Source organism: Gymnoscopelus braueri (genome assembly GCF_963280865.1).
Source record: "Gymnoscopelus braueri genome assembly, chromosome: 16".
In the NCBI taxonomy this organism is placed as follows: Eukaryota; Metazoa; Chordata; class Actinopteri; order Myctophiformes; family Myctophidae; genus Gymnoscopelus; species Gymnoscopelus braueri.
Window position 1 is genome coordinate 45586418 of NC_137616.1, and position 18920 is coordinate 45605337.

General features: G+C 45.2%; 1 protein-coding gene across 1 annotated transcript; it reads right to left on the minus strand.

Moving 5' to 3' along the window:
• Positions 1–12874: 12874 nt before the first annotated feature.
• On the minus strand, positions 12875–15363 carry LOC308103272 (iron-sulfur clusters transporter ABCB7, mitochondrial-like; the record flags this gene model as incomplete). The annotated part of the gene is made up of 1 exon (XM_080453187.1): positions 12875–15363. One exon carries the CDS (start codon positions 15361–15363, stop codon positions 13117–13119), a length of 2247 nt encoding a protein of 748 aa, XP_080309313.1. The 3' UTR covers positions 12875–13116.
• Positions 15364–18920: the final 3557 nt, after the last annotated feature.

Here is an 18920-nt window from a genome sequence, read left to right on the forward strand (position 1 = left end):
AAGCTTCTGATGGGCCTTATGTATGCTTTGGACCTAAGTTACCCCAAAGCTTTGAAGTTCACTTTTGAGGCGTTTCAGAAAATATTTCTTGAGCTGGACCCAAGCCACAAAATGTCTTCCAAAGTATATGGTTTGAATACCCGTTTAAAGGCCTAATGTTTCCATGGAGGCCAGCCCTCAGGGCGTTTTCCAAAAATATTTAAATGTGTCAAGAGCGGGAAGACAGAGGAAATGTATTGAGCTGTCCTCCGTCACGTGAAGAGGAGGGTCGAGCGCCTCACAGAACAACGGTAAGTCACACAAAAGTATTGGCATCAAAATGTACTTAAAGTACCAAAAGTAAGAAGTACTCATTTGGGCAGAATGCCCCTTTTCACAAGTTCAAAATGTATACAAATATTTTGGAAATAGCAGATCGGCTTTTTTCAAATGGCTGAAATGTAGGGCTGACGTGGTTAATATTTGTTTTAAAAAGTACAAGTATTTTCAAATGGCTGAAATGTAGGGCTGACGTGGTTAATGTTTGTAGTAAAAAGTACAAGTAGTAGTGTACCGATATCTAAAGCTCAACCTAACTTCAGATCCTCCCTTCGGTCCAGGGACGTACACACGTAGATAGATTTGATGCAAATCACTCGACAACAACAACACGAATACCAGTACTGCCTTTTGGTAATTTATTACAATAATAACACACACACATTCTCACATAAACACACATGGTTACCTAACTAAACTCTCACTTGTACAGTATTGCTACCTTCAGCCAGCCCTAGAGAATCTACGCACATTAGAACTCTATAAAATGGGTGCTAACGGTAACACGAGTAGTAGATGTGTTGTAGCAGCAGTAGTAGTTGTAGGTTATTTAACTGGAAAAACACAAAACCACACGAAAGAAAATACCATTAATAATATGAAAACATGCATAAATAAACTAAACAACATATGTGTACAATAAAAGAGTTTTTCACACAGAATGATCACTTTTCATGCACAATTGCCTTACCAGCTCTCAATCTACGTGCAAACGCTCTCTCACGCTGCGATGTAATGGAACCACTTGCTGGTCAAAACAACTCTTATGCGCACGCGCAAGAACACATGTGGAACTCTCGTACCAAAACACACATAAGTTTCAATTAAATAAGGACGTTTCTCTTTTACTAAAGTTAATGGAATAATTCCCATAAAAAAGTATCCCTGAGTTTACACATTCCCCCAGGGTCCAAACCCCCAAAGAAAATATGTAAAGGCAGTAAACACGACAAACAAAGTATTTACAACAACAATCATGACGTCATAGCAGCGGAGAAGAAAAAGACCCCTTCTCTCCTCTAGAGGTCACTCGCTACCAGCTTAACCCGTGCATGCCGGTGAATGTTTGTAAACACTAGAATATATAATATGTTCGGAAAGACCCTATAAAACTACACAAGTAGAGCAAAAGATGTTGTAGAGTAGGAGAAAAAGTATTGAAAATGGCAAATACTGAAGAAAGTAAAAATACCTAAAAATTGTACTTAAGTACAGTACTTGAGTAAATGTACATAGTTACTTTACTTTACACCACTGGACTTCAATGCCAAGATCAGATCTTTACCGCACCGATGCCGAAAATAAAACCCAGTGGTGTAAAGTACAATTACTCAATTAATGTACTTAAGTGCAATTTTGAATTATGTTTTACTTTACTGGAGTACTTCGAATTTTCAGTACTTTTACTTCTACTCCACTACATGTCAGAGGCAAATATTGTACTTTTACACCACTACAATTATGTTTAAGCTTTAGTTACTAGTTACTTTGTAGATTTTGATTTTGATTTTGAAAAACATACATTAACCACTTCAGCCCTATATACATTTCGGCCATTTGAAAATAGCCAATCTACAAGCTCACAATGCGTCTCGATGCGACACATTGTGAGCTTGTAGATCCGCTATTTTCAAAAGATTTTTATACATTTGAAAAGTTGTGTAATGGGACATTCTGCAGAACAAGTACTTTCTACGTTTGGTACTTTAAGCACATTTTTATCCAATACTTTTGTACTTTTAATCATGTACATTTTGAATTCCTGACTTTTACTGGAGTTCCTTTTCCACCACTGACAAAACCAGATATTTAAATGTCATTTAAACACACAAAGTCATGCTGTTAAATGCTGCAATATAGAGTTCAGCACCATGGACTGCTCTGTGTGTGTGTGTGTGTGTGTGTGTGTGTGTGTGTGTGTGTGTGTGTGTGTGTGTGTGTGTGTGTGTGTGTGTGTGTGTGTGTGTGTGTGTGTGTGTGTGTGTGTGTGTGTGTGTCGACGCTCACTGTATCACTGAACCTGGCATTTTAATATTTTGTGGAAACTTGAAGAATATTTGTTTTCCTCTCTTATCTACCATCTATCTGTCCGTCCGTCCGTCCATCCCTCCATTCATACATGTACAAGATGGAGCCCTGACAGTCAGGGTCCTGATGGACTTTGAGATGGGGCTGATGAATGCTTTCCGGGTCGAGCTGACAGAAACCTGCGTCACTGGATGCTTTTTCCACCTCTGTCAAAGTTTGTGGCGTAAACTACAGCAACTTGGTCTGGCAGGTCAGTGATGGTGTATTAACAGAACACAACAAAAAGTGATTTTCTGTGTTGTAGGTTATGTCTAGTAGCATGGTTGTGAGTAAAATCTGTATAATAATAAGAATAACAGCCGACATCTTGCCTGGCTATCCTAAAGCCCAGTTGACAGGAAACTTTACTTTACTTTTACTTTATTTGTTTATTAAGACAGGACAGAGCATATTAATGAACGTCACATGAACGTAAATACACCGGATTTAGCAAAGATGCTAATTTTCATCCGCAGTCCTCACACAAAACATAAAAACAATAACATCAGAAAACAGACAAACGGTGAAATACAATTACATTACATCACATTAAAAAAAAAACCTAAAATATGATCACAAATGGTTGCAGCTTTGGTTTTCAAGCAACCATCTTTTCACATTGAATTTAAAAGATGGAAATGTAGCACAATCCCTTATATGTAGAGGAAGGCCATTCCATGCTACACAACCCTGTACTGAGAGGACATTTTGACCGAAGGTTGTTTGCCGGTGCGGCACTTCACAATCTCCTCGAGTGGTTGCTCTGGTACTGACTCCTCTTTCAGGCTTCCTTTTAATGAATTCCCTTAGGGGGGGCGGGCACAGACCATGTAAGGTCTTGTAATAATAATAATAATAATACCTGGGATTTATATAGCGCTTTTCTGAATACTCAAAGACGCTTTACATAGAACTAAGAAGAGCAAAATAAAAACAAAACAAAACAAAACAACTTTAATAAGAGAATCTAGAGAATAAAAGTTAAAAAGTTAAAAAGGCTGCAGAGGGCCAGGGAATAAAACAAAAGTTGGATGGCAGTTGTAAAGGTGGTAGGAGATCAGGCTAGGTGGGAAAAGCAGTTCTGAAGAGGTGGGTTTTGAGGGAGGTTTTGAACACGGCAAGGGTGGGGGCGGTTTTGATGTGAGGTGGGAGTGGGTTCCAGAGGGTGGGTGCTGCAACGGAAAATGCCCTATCACCCCAGGTGTGCTTGGTTTTTTTGGTGGGGAATTTGAGGAGGTTGGCATCGCTGGATCTGAGGGAACGGGTGGGGACGTGGTTGTGAAGGAGGTCGGAGATGTATTGGGGTGCCTGGTGGTTGAGGGCTTTGTAGGTGATGATGAGGATTTTGAAGCTTATCCTGTGTTTGACCGGGAGCCAGTGGAGGTCACGGAGGACTGGTGTGATGTGGTCTCTGGAGCGGGTGTGAGTGAGCAGGCGGGCGGCTGAGTTCTGTACATATTGAAGTTTATTGAGGGTTTTGGCGGTGATACCGTGGAGGATGCTGTTGCAGTAGTCTATCCGGGATGAAATGAAGGCATGAATGAGGGTTTCGGCAGCGGAAGATGTCAGGGAGGGACGGAGACGGGCAATGTTCCGGAGGTGAAAAAAGGCTATTTTAGTGATGTTTTTTATATGAGGGAGAAATGACAGGGTGGGGTCAAAAAGTACACCAAGGTTGCGGATGTGGGGGGAGGTTTTAATGAGGGAGCCGTCGATGTTGAGTGAGAAGTCCTGGGTGGAGCGGGTGAGGGAGTCGGGGCCGATGATGATTATTTCAGATTTATTGCAGTTGAGTTTTAAAAAGTTGTTTTGCATCCAGGTTTTGAGTTCTGTGAGGCATGCGGTGATGGTGGAATGGGTGGCTGTGGTGATGGTTTTGGTGGAAAGGTAGATTTGTGTGTCGTCGGCGTAGCAGTGGAATTGAAGTCCGTGGTTGCGTAGTATCTGTCCGAGGGGAAGGATGTAGATGGTGAAGAGCAGGGGACCAAGCACTGAGCCCTGGGGGACTCCGTGAGTGACTGGGGCAGTGGGGGAAGTGCAGTTGTTGATTGAGATGTATTGTTGGCGGTCTGAGAGGTATGATTTCATCCAGGAGAGGGCAGTGCCGGATAAGCCGAGGGAGGAGTGGAGGCGTGATATGAGGATAGAGTGACTGATGGTGTCGAATGCGGCGCTGAGGTCAAGGAGGATGAGGATGGAGAGGAGACCATTGTCGGCGGAGCGGAGAATATCGTTGGTGACTTTAAGGAGTGTGGTTTCGGTGCTATGGAGTGAACGGAAGCCGGATTGGAAGGTTTCATACAGGTTGTTGGAGTGTAGGTGGGATTTGATTTGTGATGCAACTGTGCGTTCAAGTATTTTTGAGAGGAAGGGGAGATTGGAGATGGGCCGGTAGTTATTGGGGATGTTGGGGTCGAGACCGGGTTTCTTGAGGATGGGGGTGATGGCAGCCAGCTTGAGGGCAGGAGGGACAGTGCCAGTGGACAGGGAGGAGTTTATTATGTTAGTGATTAGTGGTGTGAGTGAGGGGAGACAGGCTATGACGAAGGTGGATGGTATTGGGTCGAGGGTGCAGGAGGAGGCTTTCATGCCGGAGGTTATGGAGGATAGGTCGGATGCGGTGATTTCGGTGAAGACAGAGAGTGGGTGGTTGGAAAGTTGAGGAGAGGCATGATCGGGGGCAGGGGGGGTGGTAGGGGAGGAGGTGGCCAGTTCGGAGTGGATGGTGTCGATTTTGGATTGAAAAAATGATAAAAAAGCTTCACATTTGCTGGTGGTGAATGAGGTGGTGGTGGTGTCAAGGGGTTTGAGAAGTTTGCTTATGGTGGAGAAAAGTGTCTTTGGGTTGTTGCTGCCGGATTGTATGATGGAGGAGTAGTGAGAGCTGCGTGCGGTGTTGAGAGCATCCCTATATTGCTGTTGGTGTGATTTGTAGATGTCAGAGTGGATGGTGAGGCCGGTTTTCTTGGAGAGCCGTTCAAGTTGCCTGCCTTTGGCTTTGAGGTGACGGAGGTGATCAGTGAACCAGGGGGCGGAGTGGGTGTAGGAGACAGATTTTGTTTTGATGGGGGGCGAGCTTGTTTTGATGGGGGCGAGCTTGTATATGACCCCAACCTGTTTGAACTTTTTGAAATTGTCGAAGCTAAAAAAATTGAGCCTCCTGAGTATGTTACAATGATGATAAGAGTGAGGCTTCCTGTCAAACACCTTGAGCGCACTTTTGTAGAGCTGTTCGATGGGTTTTAGGATCGTCACGCCTGTGCAAGACCAGTTTGTAAAACAGTACTCAATGTGTGATAGGATCATACAGTGAAGATACGATCTGGCAGCTCCAACTGTCAGGAAGGGTCTAATTTGTTTAAAATTTTGAAGGTTGAATTTAATCGTATTTGTGACTTTCTTCACATGTTTTTTAAAAGTTAGGGTTGAGTCTAGTATGACTCCGAGGTACTTGAACTCTGGGACAAGTTCAAGTTCCTCCCCACCCAGAAACACATTTGAGGACTCCAACACAACTGGTCTTTTGGAGAAGGCCATGCAGACTGTCTTTTTGGCATTCAGGAGCAGACATGAATCTATAAGCCAGTCTTGAATGCTTGTCAGAGCTGAGGTTAAGATTATTGACACCTCTGCATAGCTTTTACCATGGGCAAGTACAACGGCATCATCTGCATACATCTGGACATGTAGATTATTACATACTTCAGGTAGGTCATTTATGTACAGTGAGAACAGAATTGGACCTAGTATTGAGCCCTGGGGGACACCGACCGAACAGGTGTGGTAGGGGGATTTAACACTGTTTACACTTACACACTGTTTTCTGGTGGATAGATAGGAACTAAACCATTGTATAGCTTCTGGGGGGAAATTAAAATGTGTTAATTTGGACAGGAGGACCTGGTGACAGACGGTGTCAAACGCCTTCTTGAAGTCCAGGAACACCGCCATTGCACAGGGAGCTCTGTTCAAAGCACATTTCAATTTTTCTATGAATAGGCAGTTTGCTGATTCAGTGGAGTGAAAGGCCCGAAACCCAAACTGCATGGGATGCAGTGGGGTGTGGCCTTTGTCTAGATGTTTGATGATAGATTTGACAATCCACTTTTCAGCCACCTTTGATATAACTGGTAGGATGCTTATGGGTCTATAATTTGATATTTCAGTTTTAGCGCCAGATTTGTAGATTGGTGTTATTACAGCAACTTTCCATTGAGGAGGAACAGTGCGTTGTCTGATGGACAGATTTACCAGATGTGTGATCGGTGCCACCAGAGCATCTGCATTTGTTTTTAAAAAGTTTGTATCGAGCCCATAGGCATCCTTGGCTTTTGATGCTTTTAGTGATTTGATGATGTTTGCCACCTCGGTTTCCGTAATTTCCTCCAGATTGAAGATGGGGAGGTCTTTTTGGACAGGGCGGGGTACAAACTTTGATGGATTAAACATTTGTGTTATTTCTTTGACAGAGTTTAGAAAAAACATAATTAGGGTACTAGCAAGGGTTTGGGGATCTTTCACCAGGGCGTTGTCTATTTTTAGTTCTAAGCTATTATTGTTCTGTTTGTAGTATTTCCCTGTCAGTTTGTTTATGCACTCCCAGACTTTCTTACCATTTCCTTTTGCACTCTCTATGATATAGGTGTAAAATTTTGCTTTTGCCTTCCTTAGGAATTGGGTGACTTGGTTTCGTACATGGGCAAATTTCTGCCTGTCAGTTGTTAAACCAGATTTTAATGACTGTTTAAGTAGTATATCTCTTTTTTTCATAAGAGCTCTACAATTTTCATCAACCCAGGGTAGGGTAATTTTTTGCCCTTTCCTTTGTCTCCTCCTCCTGGTGAAAGATTCCATTACACTTTGTATTTTGGACAATAAAATACTGCACCCCATTTCAATATCATCACCACATGTGTAGATGTCATCCCACTCAACCCTTTTTAGGGCAACCTCAAAGCTGTGTTGTAGATTCTTTGGGATGGTGCTGACCATTGGTTGGGGCTGGGTTTTACTGAACCGTTGTTTTGAAAGTTTTCTGGCAAAAAATATTATATTATGGTCTGACAGACCTGTTAGGAAATTATATGTTTTGGTGATTCTTTCCACTTTGTTGGAAAACAGTAAATCAATTCTAGTTGCTGAGTGGCTAGTGATTCTCGTAGGCTGCTCTATCATTTGAGTGAGATTGTAGTAATCTGTTATTTGTTTGAGATTTTTCCTAATCTTCTTGTCATCCCAATTTACATTTATGTCACCAATTAATGTGTAATTAAAACGATTCCTAATACTGCTTGCAAATCTGACTTATTCGAATTTAGGCAGTACAATTTATATTCTAAAAATAATAAAAATAACAAATAAAATTTTGTTGAATGTATTTCCAGACCTTACACTGTGGTCATCGGCTCCGTCACCGCCGCACTGTGCTGCCTGTGGGGCCGCAAGGGTCAGGTCAGTCCCCGGGTGGATGGACACCTCTACCTACCATGGCTTCATAGTTCTCCTTCTCAACTATCCCCGTGTCTCTGTGATGGCTAGCACTTTACTCATATAACCCATGTTTGCTTTTTCCTCAGTAAAATCCTCATTGTTGTTTATTTATTGAGTATTTACTGGTTCCCAGTAGAGGGCAAATTACTTTTCTGTAGCCTTGGAATCAAGACTATCATAGGTGTATTTTATCGACTCACATTTGCATATCTATGATATACGAAAGTAAAAGTGAGACTAAATCAAATACATCTATGATAGTCTTGATCCAAGGCTAACTTTTCAGCATTCGTCTAGCAGATGGCTGCACAGATGGCTCAGATGAGCGACTGTGCACTCTCCAAAGAGATGCATTTAACAATGAAGGTTTTACTATGTATGGCTGGAAACTAGCTTTGATGATTTCAATATAAATGAGCACATTTTATTTTGTCATAAAAGAAAAAATCTAATTTCAAATCTTGCCTCAACATTTAAAAAAATAATGTCCACTGATGGATACAGCAACTACTAGTTTAGAAGGCTACATTAACCTTTGAAGCTAGCTCTGGTCCATAGCGTTAGGAGCTATGGACCAGAGCTGCTTTGAATCTACAGCCTCAGTCTGTGTTTGTATGTTGGCACACACACTTTACTCGTGTCCTTTGTATTGTACCCTTTCATGTTTGTCCCTGTTGTAACTGTATGTTTACCAGTGTTTTCGCTTGTCACAACATTACTGAGCTGAGCTTACTGCCATTATAATCTGCCTCGCTCCTGTTGTAGTCTTTACACACACACACGCACGCGCGCGCACACACACACACACACACACACACACACACACACACACACACACACACACACACACACACACACACACACACACACACACACACACACACACACACACACACACACACACACACACACACACACACCATATTGTTGAGGATCCATGTTTCTCTGACAGGTAATTGTATAGTCACCAGTCACCACACCACATTCCAACTTCTCCTTCTCGTGTCTCTTCTAGACCCCTGTCCTGGTGTGTGGTGATGGTTTCCGTGCGTTCCTGCAAAAGTACTGCCCTGTTGTGGCTGAACACTTCCGCCCCACTCCCTGGTGCTGGGGAGGCCGGTTACAAACCCTGGTCCGCGTTGTCATCAAGTCCAGTCCCTCTGTTACCTATCGAAAGTAAGACTTATATCCTATAGTACAAGATCTTCCGATCCTAAACATTCCTTTCTCCATCTCGCATAATCATCTCCTTTGTCCACCAACCTTCTGCTCCTTCAGTACTAATATATTTTCTTTATATATGTCAAAAAATGACATTTGCCTTTGTCTGTCTTATGCTCTCTCTCGTTCTCTCCTCTCCCACTGTCCAGTGAGCTGATACGCACATCTGACGGTGGTCAGATCTCTCTAGACTGGGTGGACAACGGTACCAGCGTATCCTATCCAGAATCGTCGACTCGCCCCACCGTGCTCATCCTCCCAGGCCTAACGGGCAACAGTCGTCAGACTTATGTGCTCCACGCTGTCCAGCAAGCTACGAAACGAGGCTACAGGTGAGGTCAGACAGATCATAAGCTATAATTCATTAAAAAAACATTGTAATCTTTATCTCAGCAGTAGAAATGTTGGTGCTCCTGTGGGAGACCCAGGTTAGAATCCTGGGTAAGACATCAAATCTGACAGTTTGTAGCTTTAAATGACGAGGAAATATGGTATCGGTCTGCTATGCCTGATGTGATGCTTTCTGTGTGTTGTTTTCTACAGATGTGTGGTATTCAACAACAGAGGCTTTGGAGGGGAGGAACTGCTGGTAAGTAGGGTAATGCCTGGTACGCAATGTAGAACCAGCTGCATTTTCTGTACTGAACCGTTATCTAATTAGTCAATTAGGAATCTCGGGGTGGGTTATTTCAGGATTACCTTATCATTACTTTTCACCATGATTCCAACATCTACTGTGAGGTCTGTTGTTTTGGTACCCAATGTCTAGCACACATAATGAGATAATCAGCGCAAAAGTAAACAAAGAATATGGAGAACAAGCAGCTACTTTCCCCTACTGTCCTTGTACTGATAAAAAGACACACCCCAAAAAAACTGACCACATTTGTTAGAATGAGTTGACTATCAAACGGTTTGATTTTTGAAAATGAAACAGAAAATGAAATTTTACTTCTTCACTCAACTTTTACAGGTCCATACAGGCATGATAGGCACCTGAAAGGGTGGGTCAGGAAAGCCATGGCTACAGGCTACCTCCCCGTTGCCGTCCTGAGGCAACATTTCCGCTCAGCCATGGAGGGGACGAAGTGGCTCGACCTCGCCGTCTGGCAGGAGGACAAGATCAGAAAGGAGCTGATGGCCCTTCCCTTAGAGCCAGACAACCTTTTCCCAGGCGCCCGCAAGCTGCTGCGCGACAGTGCGGAGTCGGAAAAGGCGAGGAAGGAGGCAGCGTCTGGCATCCTGGCACCAACCCCCCCCCCCCCCCCCCCCCCCCCCCCCCGCAGCGGCTCGACAGGCCGTTGCGGGGAGGTCTGCGGGCAGGGGAGGTCAGGAGAGGTCCGCGGACAGGGGACGGGCTCCTTCGTCCAACAGCCACCCCCCCCCCCCTCTTCCCCCAGACCCCCACGACGCGGGGGTCAGCCGCAGAGGGTGGGGTAAATGACACTCTCATCCCGGTCAGGCCGGGCGTTCTACTGGCCTCTCCACGTCCTCACGGATGGGGTGGAGAGAGGCTCGTCCCCCAGTCGTTGCTGGGGAAGAGAACTGTTGCTTGTCTGGCCCCGGAGGACAGAGCCAAGGGCGGCTCCCCGGGTGCAAAGAGACTCAAAAGGACAATGACTTTAATGAACAAAGTATCTTTAAAGGACAGTCCTATTGCCCCATTGAGTGTTTATGTGCGGCCTGTGTGTGGAATAAAAGTATTGCAAATTACAAAACCGCTCATTATTTCACCTGTCAGGGAGCGATACGGGTCGGCCCCCGAAAAGGGGGGCCCCCGATATCGTCACCCCACATCAATGAGCCCACATTGCATGGAACGTCCTCTTGGCGACGCTCCGAACACTGCTGGGACAAATCCTGTGCATGCAATGAACATACTGAATCAAATGCAGGTAGTGAAACCAAGTGCAATGAATCAAATGTATCAATTGCAGGGAATAAAACCAGTGTCACCCTTAACGACAAAACTCTACCAGTGTCACGCCAGTTTTTCCCCCCATCCAGCAGGGGGCGCCCAAGCGCCACTGCGGGACGGGAGGAATCCAAAATGGCTGCTCGGGCCCAGAGCCCTCCCAAAATGGCGGTTCGTGTTTACAACCATTTGTGCACTGTGCCTCGCTCGCCTCTGGAGGGCGGCAGAACGCCTCCTTCAGGGAGGGCCTTTCTGTCGTCACTCTCAGCGCGACAGACGGACCGGGTCATGATGGCGGCGACCAAGGCAGGGCGGATGTTGACATCGAGGAAGGCTTCCGTGTTGGGTCACGTGACTTCCCCATGCCTAACGAACGGACCGTCGCTACCTCTACTGTCCCTAGCGGACGACACACGTACGGTCTCGTCAATCAAAATAGAAGCGTCACCGGTTCCTATGGGAACGGTCACGTGCTCCGCGGAGCTGATGACGTCAGCAGCCCCCACCAACCCCACGAACCCACCCACGACACTCAGTGTCTGGATCAATGGAAAATTTGCAAACCGAAACGCTGGGTGTTTCGCACCCTTCGAAAGGGCTACAGGTTGCAATTCTCCAGCAAACCTCCTATGACAGACAAAGTGTTGTTTTCTCATGCGTCAGGCCAAGCGGCCAAGACGCTGAGGGAGGAGGTTGTCTCTCTTCTGAGCAAGGGGGCAATCAGAGAATTATCTCCGGATCAGAATCGTCTGGGGTTCTGTTTGAAATATTTTCTGGTGAAAAAGAAAGGGGGGTGGGGGGGGGGATGAGACCCATTCTGAATCTGAAGGGCCCCAACAGATATTTGAAGGTTTTCAATTTCAGAATGTTAACGACCATGGCGTTGTTACGCACGATACGTCAGGGAGATTGGTGGACGAGCATAGACGCCAAGGATGCCTATTTCCATATTCCAATCTACCCTCCGCACAGAAAGTTCCTGAGCCGAAAGTTCCTGTTCTGAAAACACAGATCCCCACGGGGACTCTTTTTGGTTTGTTTTGTACACAATGTCGCTTCCACAGCGTTTCAAAGATCATCGGATTAAAGGGATTCTAGGCAACATTAAGCCTAAATTTTAAAAATATTTATATTTTGCATTTTTCCCCCTATATCAGCCACTATATAATAATAATGATGCTGGGTGTTTTCCTGCATTGAAACACAGTCCTCTTTCTGAAATCCGTATTTTCCATACTATTTATGTTTTGACATCTGGGTGTCCGGGACGTAAATGAAACACACGCATGTGCGCGTCCGTGCGCGTCCGTGTCCATGTGAACTGTTCGAGTGAAACCGAATGGAACCGAGTGCAGCCAACAAAAATGGAACGAGTCACCATTGTTTTCTGTGCGTTGTTTTTACTTTATACTTTCGGTTTTAAAACGCTCTCAAACTTATTTTTTGAGGCACAGAATTTACTTTTAAGATATCGTTTGGATAGAATTTAGTTGTTTAACTTCATATATGTGGTCAATTTATCATGACAGAGCCTATTAAAAAAATAAAATTCAGTGAACCGGCAGGGGCGGGCAGTGACACGTGTGTATCCGAATAAAGCAACCTATTTTCGGCATGACCCCTTCTAAAGTCCCCCTGCGTCATATTGGCTGGGGATGGGGAAAAGGAGCTGCTGATTGGCTGAGGGGGATTGAACTGCTGATTGGCTGAAGGGATTGTCAGTCAACGGTACTAACTGTTTGACAACCGCTTTTTTAATTTTTTTGATCTCTGAACTTGCCTAGAATCGCTTTAAGGTAATTACGCTGGCAAGGGGATAAAAAACTATGTTTAATATCTTGGCAGGTAATGTGTTAAGAGTGCCTGGACCATTGTTTTGTGGTTATAACTTTTTTCCTTTTTCCTGAACATTATTCCCTTCCATAAGCACCGGTGGTTTGAGGGATACTAGTCACGCTCCTGTAACCTCTCTCTTCAGGAGGAGGAATTTATCTGTGTTCATGAACCTCACAGAGCAATCCGACCCGCGCCGGCCTCTGACGGGAGGAGGAGGAGAACGACAGCGGGACAGGGGGCACCTCCTAACTGCTCCTCCTCTGCTCCTCTCAGCAGGAGCAGTTTCCGCAGCCCTTCATGCCGTTCATGATCTCCTCCTGCAGTTTCTTCCTCTCCTTCTCTTTGGCGGACAGGCGTTTCTCGGCGGGCGGCTCGGCCACGCCGCCACTGTTGAGGATCTTGCTGTTCTGGGTGTTCCACAGCTCGGCGTACAGGCTGCCGGGCATGGCCAGGAGCGCGGCGTGGTTTCCGCGCTCCGCTACTTTACCCTGATTGAGGACGATGATCTCATCAGCGTCAACGATGGTGGACAGTCTGTGGGCGATGAACACCGATGTTCTGTCTTTGACCATCTCCTTCATCGACCTCAGAATGTTCTCTTCTGTAATAGAGTCCAGGGAGGATGTAGCCTCGTCATACAGTAGAATGGGTGGGTTCTTCAATATGGCGCGAGCGATGGCCACGCGCTGCTTTTCCCCTCCTGACAGCTTGAGGCCTCTCTCGCCGACCTGGGTGTCGTAGCCATGGGGCATCTTCAGGATGGCATCGTGGATGCCAGCCAGCCGTGCCACACGGTACACATCCTCTGCAGATGCCCTGATGTTCCCGTACTGCAGGTTGAAGAAGATAGTGTTGTGGAACAGAACAGCATCCTGAGGGATGACGCCCACAGACTTCCTCAGGCTGTCCAGGCTGACATCCTTGATGTTCTGACCAGCGATGTAGATGTTCCCCTGCTGGGGTTCATAGAAGCGGAACAACAAGCGCACAAGGGTGCTCTTCCCTGATCCACTGCTTCCGACAATAGCCACCTTCTTCCCGGCGGGCACCTCGAAGGACACCCCGTTCAGGACCTTCTGGCCTTCGAGGTACTCAAAGTAGACGTCCTCGAAGCGGATTGTGGCATCCTGCGGCATGATCGTCAGCGCGGGAGCCAGATCCTTCTCCTTGATCTTAGTGTCCACACTGAGCAGGGTGAAGAGTGTTTGCATGTCGATGAGCGACTGTCTGGTCTCTCTGTACACGGTACCAAGGAAGTTGAGAGGAAGCGAGAGCTGAAACAGCAGGCCGTTCACCATCACCAGGTCTCCCACCGTCATGTTGCCTGCCATGATGCCCTGACTGGCCATCACCATGATGGATGCGAGGCCCACAGAGAAGATAGTGCTCTGTCCAAAGTTAAGCAGGGCCAGCGTTGTTGTGGTCTTCAGAGAAGCACTCTCGTACGTCTGCAGGTAACCATCATACTTCTCCGCTTCATACCTCTCATTGTTGAAATACTTAACGGTCTCATAGTTGAGGAGGGAGTCGATGGCCGTGTTTCCCGCCTCGTTGTCTGCTTTGTTCATCTCCACCCGGAAACGAGTCCTCCATTGAGTGACTAGGATGGTGAAGGCTGTATACGCCGATAACGTTCCCACAGTCATGGCCGCAAACTGTCCACCACATTTATAATACAGGATGGCACTGACGAGGCCCATCTCAAAGACGGTAGGTCCCAGGTTGAAGACCAGGGCGCTGAGGACGAAGGAGATGCCTTGCGTCCCGCGGTCGATGGCCTTGGACAGCGCGCCCGTCTGCCGGCTCAGGTGGAAGCCCAGGTCCAGGTTGTGCAGGTGGAGGAACACGTTCCTGGCGATCCTGCGGATGGAGCTCTGTGCCACCTTGCCGAACACAGCGTTCCTCAGCTCATTGAAGAGGGCGGAGCCTGTCCGTGACACACCATAGCCAATAAGCACGGTTGTTGCCATGGTAGCCACGGTGCTTGGCGCGTCATTCAGGTTCAGCATGTGTCCCGACATCTGGTTGAGCTCGTCCACCGCATACTTAAACATGAAGGGTACCACCACATTGGTCATCTTAGCAGCAGCCAGAAGCCCCAGAGAGATAGCCACACGCGCCCGTAGATCTGGCCTGTCCTTGGGCCACACATAAGAAAGCATCGCAGACAGAATCTGGGTAGAATTGACCTCCTTCAGCACATTTTTGGGGTCGGAATTCAGTCCTCCACCTGCGTTGCCGTGCCAACATGTCCGTTTGTCCGTCACCTGCAAATAATTTGCTGCTTCCAAGATACGATGACAGTTTCCGGTGTTGTTGACACTCCATGGTGCTGTTCTCAGGTTGGCTGTGGACCTTAACACGTGATATGTCTTATTATGTTGATGTTTGTGTCGGTGTTCGTCCTGGTCCTTGTGGTTCCACGCGTGAAACGAACTTGTCTGTCGAAGAATACACGCTAGCCTTCGCCTTTGGACGTGAATCCCACACTTCAGCGGGACCAAGAGCAGCGCCATGTTGTTGACGAGAGGAGGCGTGTCAACAGCAGTATTTTTTATTGCATTTCTCTATCAATATCGGATCTTAAACGTGCGCACCTTAGCGTGCCGAAATTGGCCGTGGAAAGAGTGTGAAAGGATTTTTAGTATACTAGAGGCTCGGGCAGCTACGGGCCCTCACACCTACGTTATGTCTGAGTCATAGTGAGTCATAGTCTGTCTGTGTCCCTTTTGTGCCAATATATAGAGATCTCTGTATCTGTCTGTCTACCTGTGTCCCTTTCATGCCCATATATAGAGATCCCTGATGTCATTATAATATGCCCATACCCTGCATATTGTCATGCCCATATAAGGTTCTAATGGTTGGATCAGCGGTTCTGGACAACTGGATATCCATGTATGCCCATATATGGACATACCGGTCGGATCGGTGGTTCTGGACAACCACATATCTAAACAACTCGGCGGCGGGCACCACTCTCCCTCGAGTCCTTGCCGATGCGCGCGTCGAGTTTGAAGTTGGTCGTTCCCATATGCACATGACCATATATGTGCATAGTGGTCTGATCTGTGGGTCTGGACAACCGGATCTCCATATATGCCTTCATAGTGACATGCCTATATATGGGCAAACATCGGGTTTGTTTATGGTTGCATCGGGTTTGTTTATGGTTGTGCCTGAGTCAGAGTGACGTTAAAGGTCCGCAGCTCAGCCGGTTCTGCAAGGGCAAGAACGTTTTGTTAGAGGTTTGGGTTGTGTAGTTACCTTGACATGATGTAACTCCAAAGGTTTGAGTGTAGGGAGAGACAACTGTCCTCTCCTCAGCCCTGTAAATGTACTATTTGAAGATCCGGATCCCTGGATCCAGTCCGTGTTTTCTTCCTAACCAAAATAGCAAAATCAACAGGAAGTCGGCATTTTAAAAACAAACACTGGGTTTTGTGATGTTTTTTATTGTCTGAATCAGCTTTGTTTGTGTTTCTTTATGGGTTTGTCTTCGAAAGCTGTTTCAATGTACAATGTAGACTACAGTCAACGACGAGAATATTTTTAAATTTGAATTATCAATTTCTAATCAAATTGTTTTTGGATATATTGTCCACCTTTGGATTTACAGCATGGCAAGGTAACTACAAACCCCAAAACCTCTACCAAAGTGTTCTTGTCCTTTAAGCCATTTTAATATAGGATGTAGCCTATGTTCAGACAGTTAGCCTGTTCAACACAGTGTTTTTATGTCCTATTTGCCTGATTGAGTGGATCATCATGATTTGGAAAATGGTTGGAAATAATGTATACATGACTTGCACAGGAAACTCATTGATAATGTGTTTTGCACATTATGAGACCTAACTTTAACTTTAACCATTACCTTATTGACAATGCATGGCTATCAACAGGTTTTTGTGCTATGTGTACCAATTGTTTAGATGTTAGGGCTCAAATATCAAATGTTCAAGCATTTGAAATCATGCACACGATACCTCACAGCGTACAATTTTCCAGAGCATACATTTACTCTTTATTCTTTTACATTTTGAAAAAACAATAGCCAATTTAACATTATGGTGCCCAGACTTCTCCGGGGCCCACTCTTCCTGTTTCCAAACAGAATACATCAGGTGATGTGTTCATCCATGCTTCTGAAAATGCTTGCATCACGCTGACCTTGAAGAGAGGTGACGGTGTACATAACTCTGATTGTCACCTTTGTTTATCTTTAATGAACACTTTATTTGCAAGTTTGAGTTGTTTGATAACGGTGTAAGAATGAGTGGAGAAAAAAAACGGTTAAAAGGATAACGAAAAAAAAAAGACTGTTTTCAGTAGGACCATCATCTTTCCCCTGTGTATACTGACACTGTAAGGCAACCAATGTTTCTGTCACAATAGGTACTAACACTTGGCCAGTCTCTGGGATTGATGAGCTGTTGTGTATCTGTTGGGGTGTTGTTGCTGTTGGGGCAGAAACCTTTTGTCATTAAGTCAGTGATAAAAACCCTTTATGATAACAAAGGTGTTAATTCCAGACCTGGACAACGTAGGTGCAAATAGCTAAAGAAACTCAAACAACATAACTGAACAGAGAGGAAAGGTGTCAGCCTCTCTCCATGGAACTCCTCACTCAACTGAGCTGTTCTCCTTTATATAGTCTATACAGACCCCACCCTTGGCTTTAATCAACCAACCCCAGTGCAGTAGCAATCCACCCAAGCTGCTCCCCATGTATCATTAATCAGCTCTTCGGGCGCCACACCCACTAGGCTTCAAGGCAGCTTCCCCATAACAGCATCGAATAAACAACAGATTAACACATACATATTAGATTCCATGTCACAGCAGAATGTACACCTTCTGTGGGACTGAGAATCTACACGATAAAAACACACAGCATACAGCATAAAGACAATGAATGTGTACTGCTGAACATTGCTAGACAATTAGTCTGTCAGAGGCTGTTCTGTCACACAATATTTTGAAGTTTTGTTTATTTAAATTGTTTTGGCGTAGATTAATGCACTACTTAATCGTACAAGAGTGCAACACAAAAGTAGTGAAGAATAGCAGATCTACAAGCCCACAGAGCATTGTGATGCAACATGCTGAGCTTGTAGATGGACTATCTTCAGTACAGTTTTATTAAAGTTATTCGAGGGGCATATCGGGACTAGCCTGACTCTGCCAGATGGAAGAAGCTTGCGTCACATTTGTTTCACAGTATTGTGAAGTCAATACTGATCCCCATCTGGCGAAGTCAGGTTATATCGGGACCTGATCTGCTTGGAATTTAAGTTTGTAAAAATGTCTGGCACAGGTGAGTGTCCAAAACGTGAACACAAAAACTAAGAGGACTGGACAGCAGAAAAAAAGGGTGAAGAAAGGTATGTCGTTTTTTAATAGACTTAAGTGGTTATCGAGATTGACAATCTGAGGTCTCCTAGCAGAAAGATCATTTGCCTTGATGGGAAAGGCCTGGTCATCTGAAGATCTCCGGTTAAGAACTGGCACACCATATAGAGCTTTAAAAGTAAAAAAAAACAACTTCACATTGATTATAAATTTGACTGGCAGCCGGCATCATTTATCCTGTGATTGGCTGTGAAAACAATATTTAATACTAAATTTATGCTCTATTCTAAAGTAATTTCCAGGATTTAACTCTCAGAAGGAGTCATCTTAACATACACTGCGCCGTGACTGTATGTGTGGACTATGTTCATTGCATAGTCACAAACTAGATTTGAATTTGCAAACCAAATGGACCTTTATGGATCCATTTGGTTTCATCTACTCATTTTATTCTTGGGTCCAAATAGTTCTGCTCTATCCACTTACTGTAGCTGGGGACCACCTGAAACTATATATACTGTATAGACTAATCCACAGAGTTTTGCCCTGTAGTTCCCTGACTACGCAGTGCATTGTGACACCGCAGCAATGACACTGCAGTCCATGTTGGAGAGGAGTTTGAAATATTGTGTTGCATATACTTGCTAGCCTCACTGTCTAGCACATTTTATAGTAAATACAAGTTTTGCAATGGGATCATAACATGGATGTATATAAAATT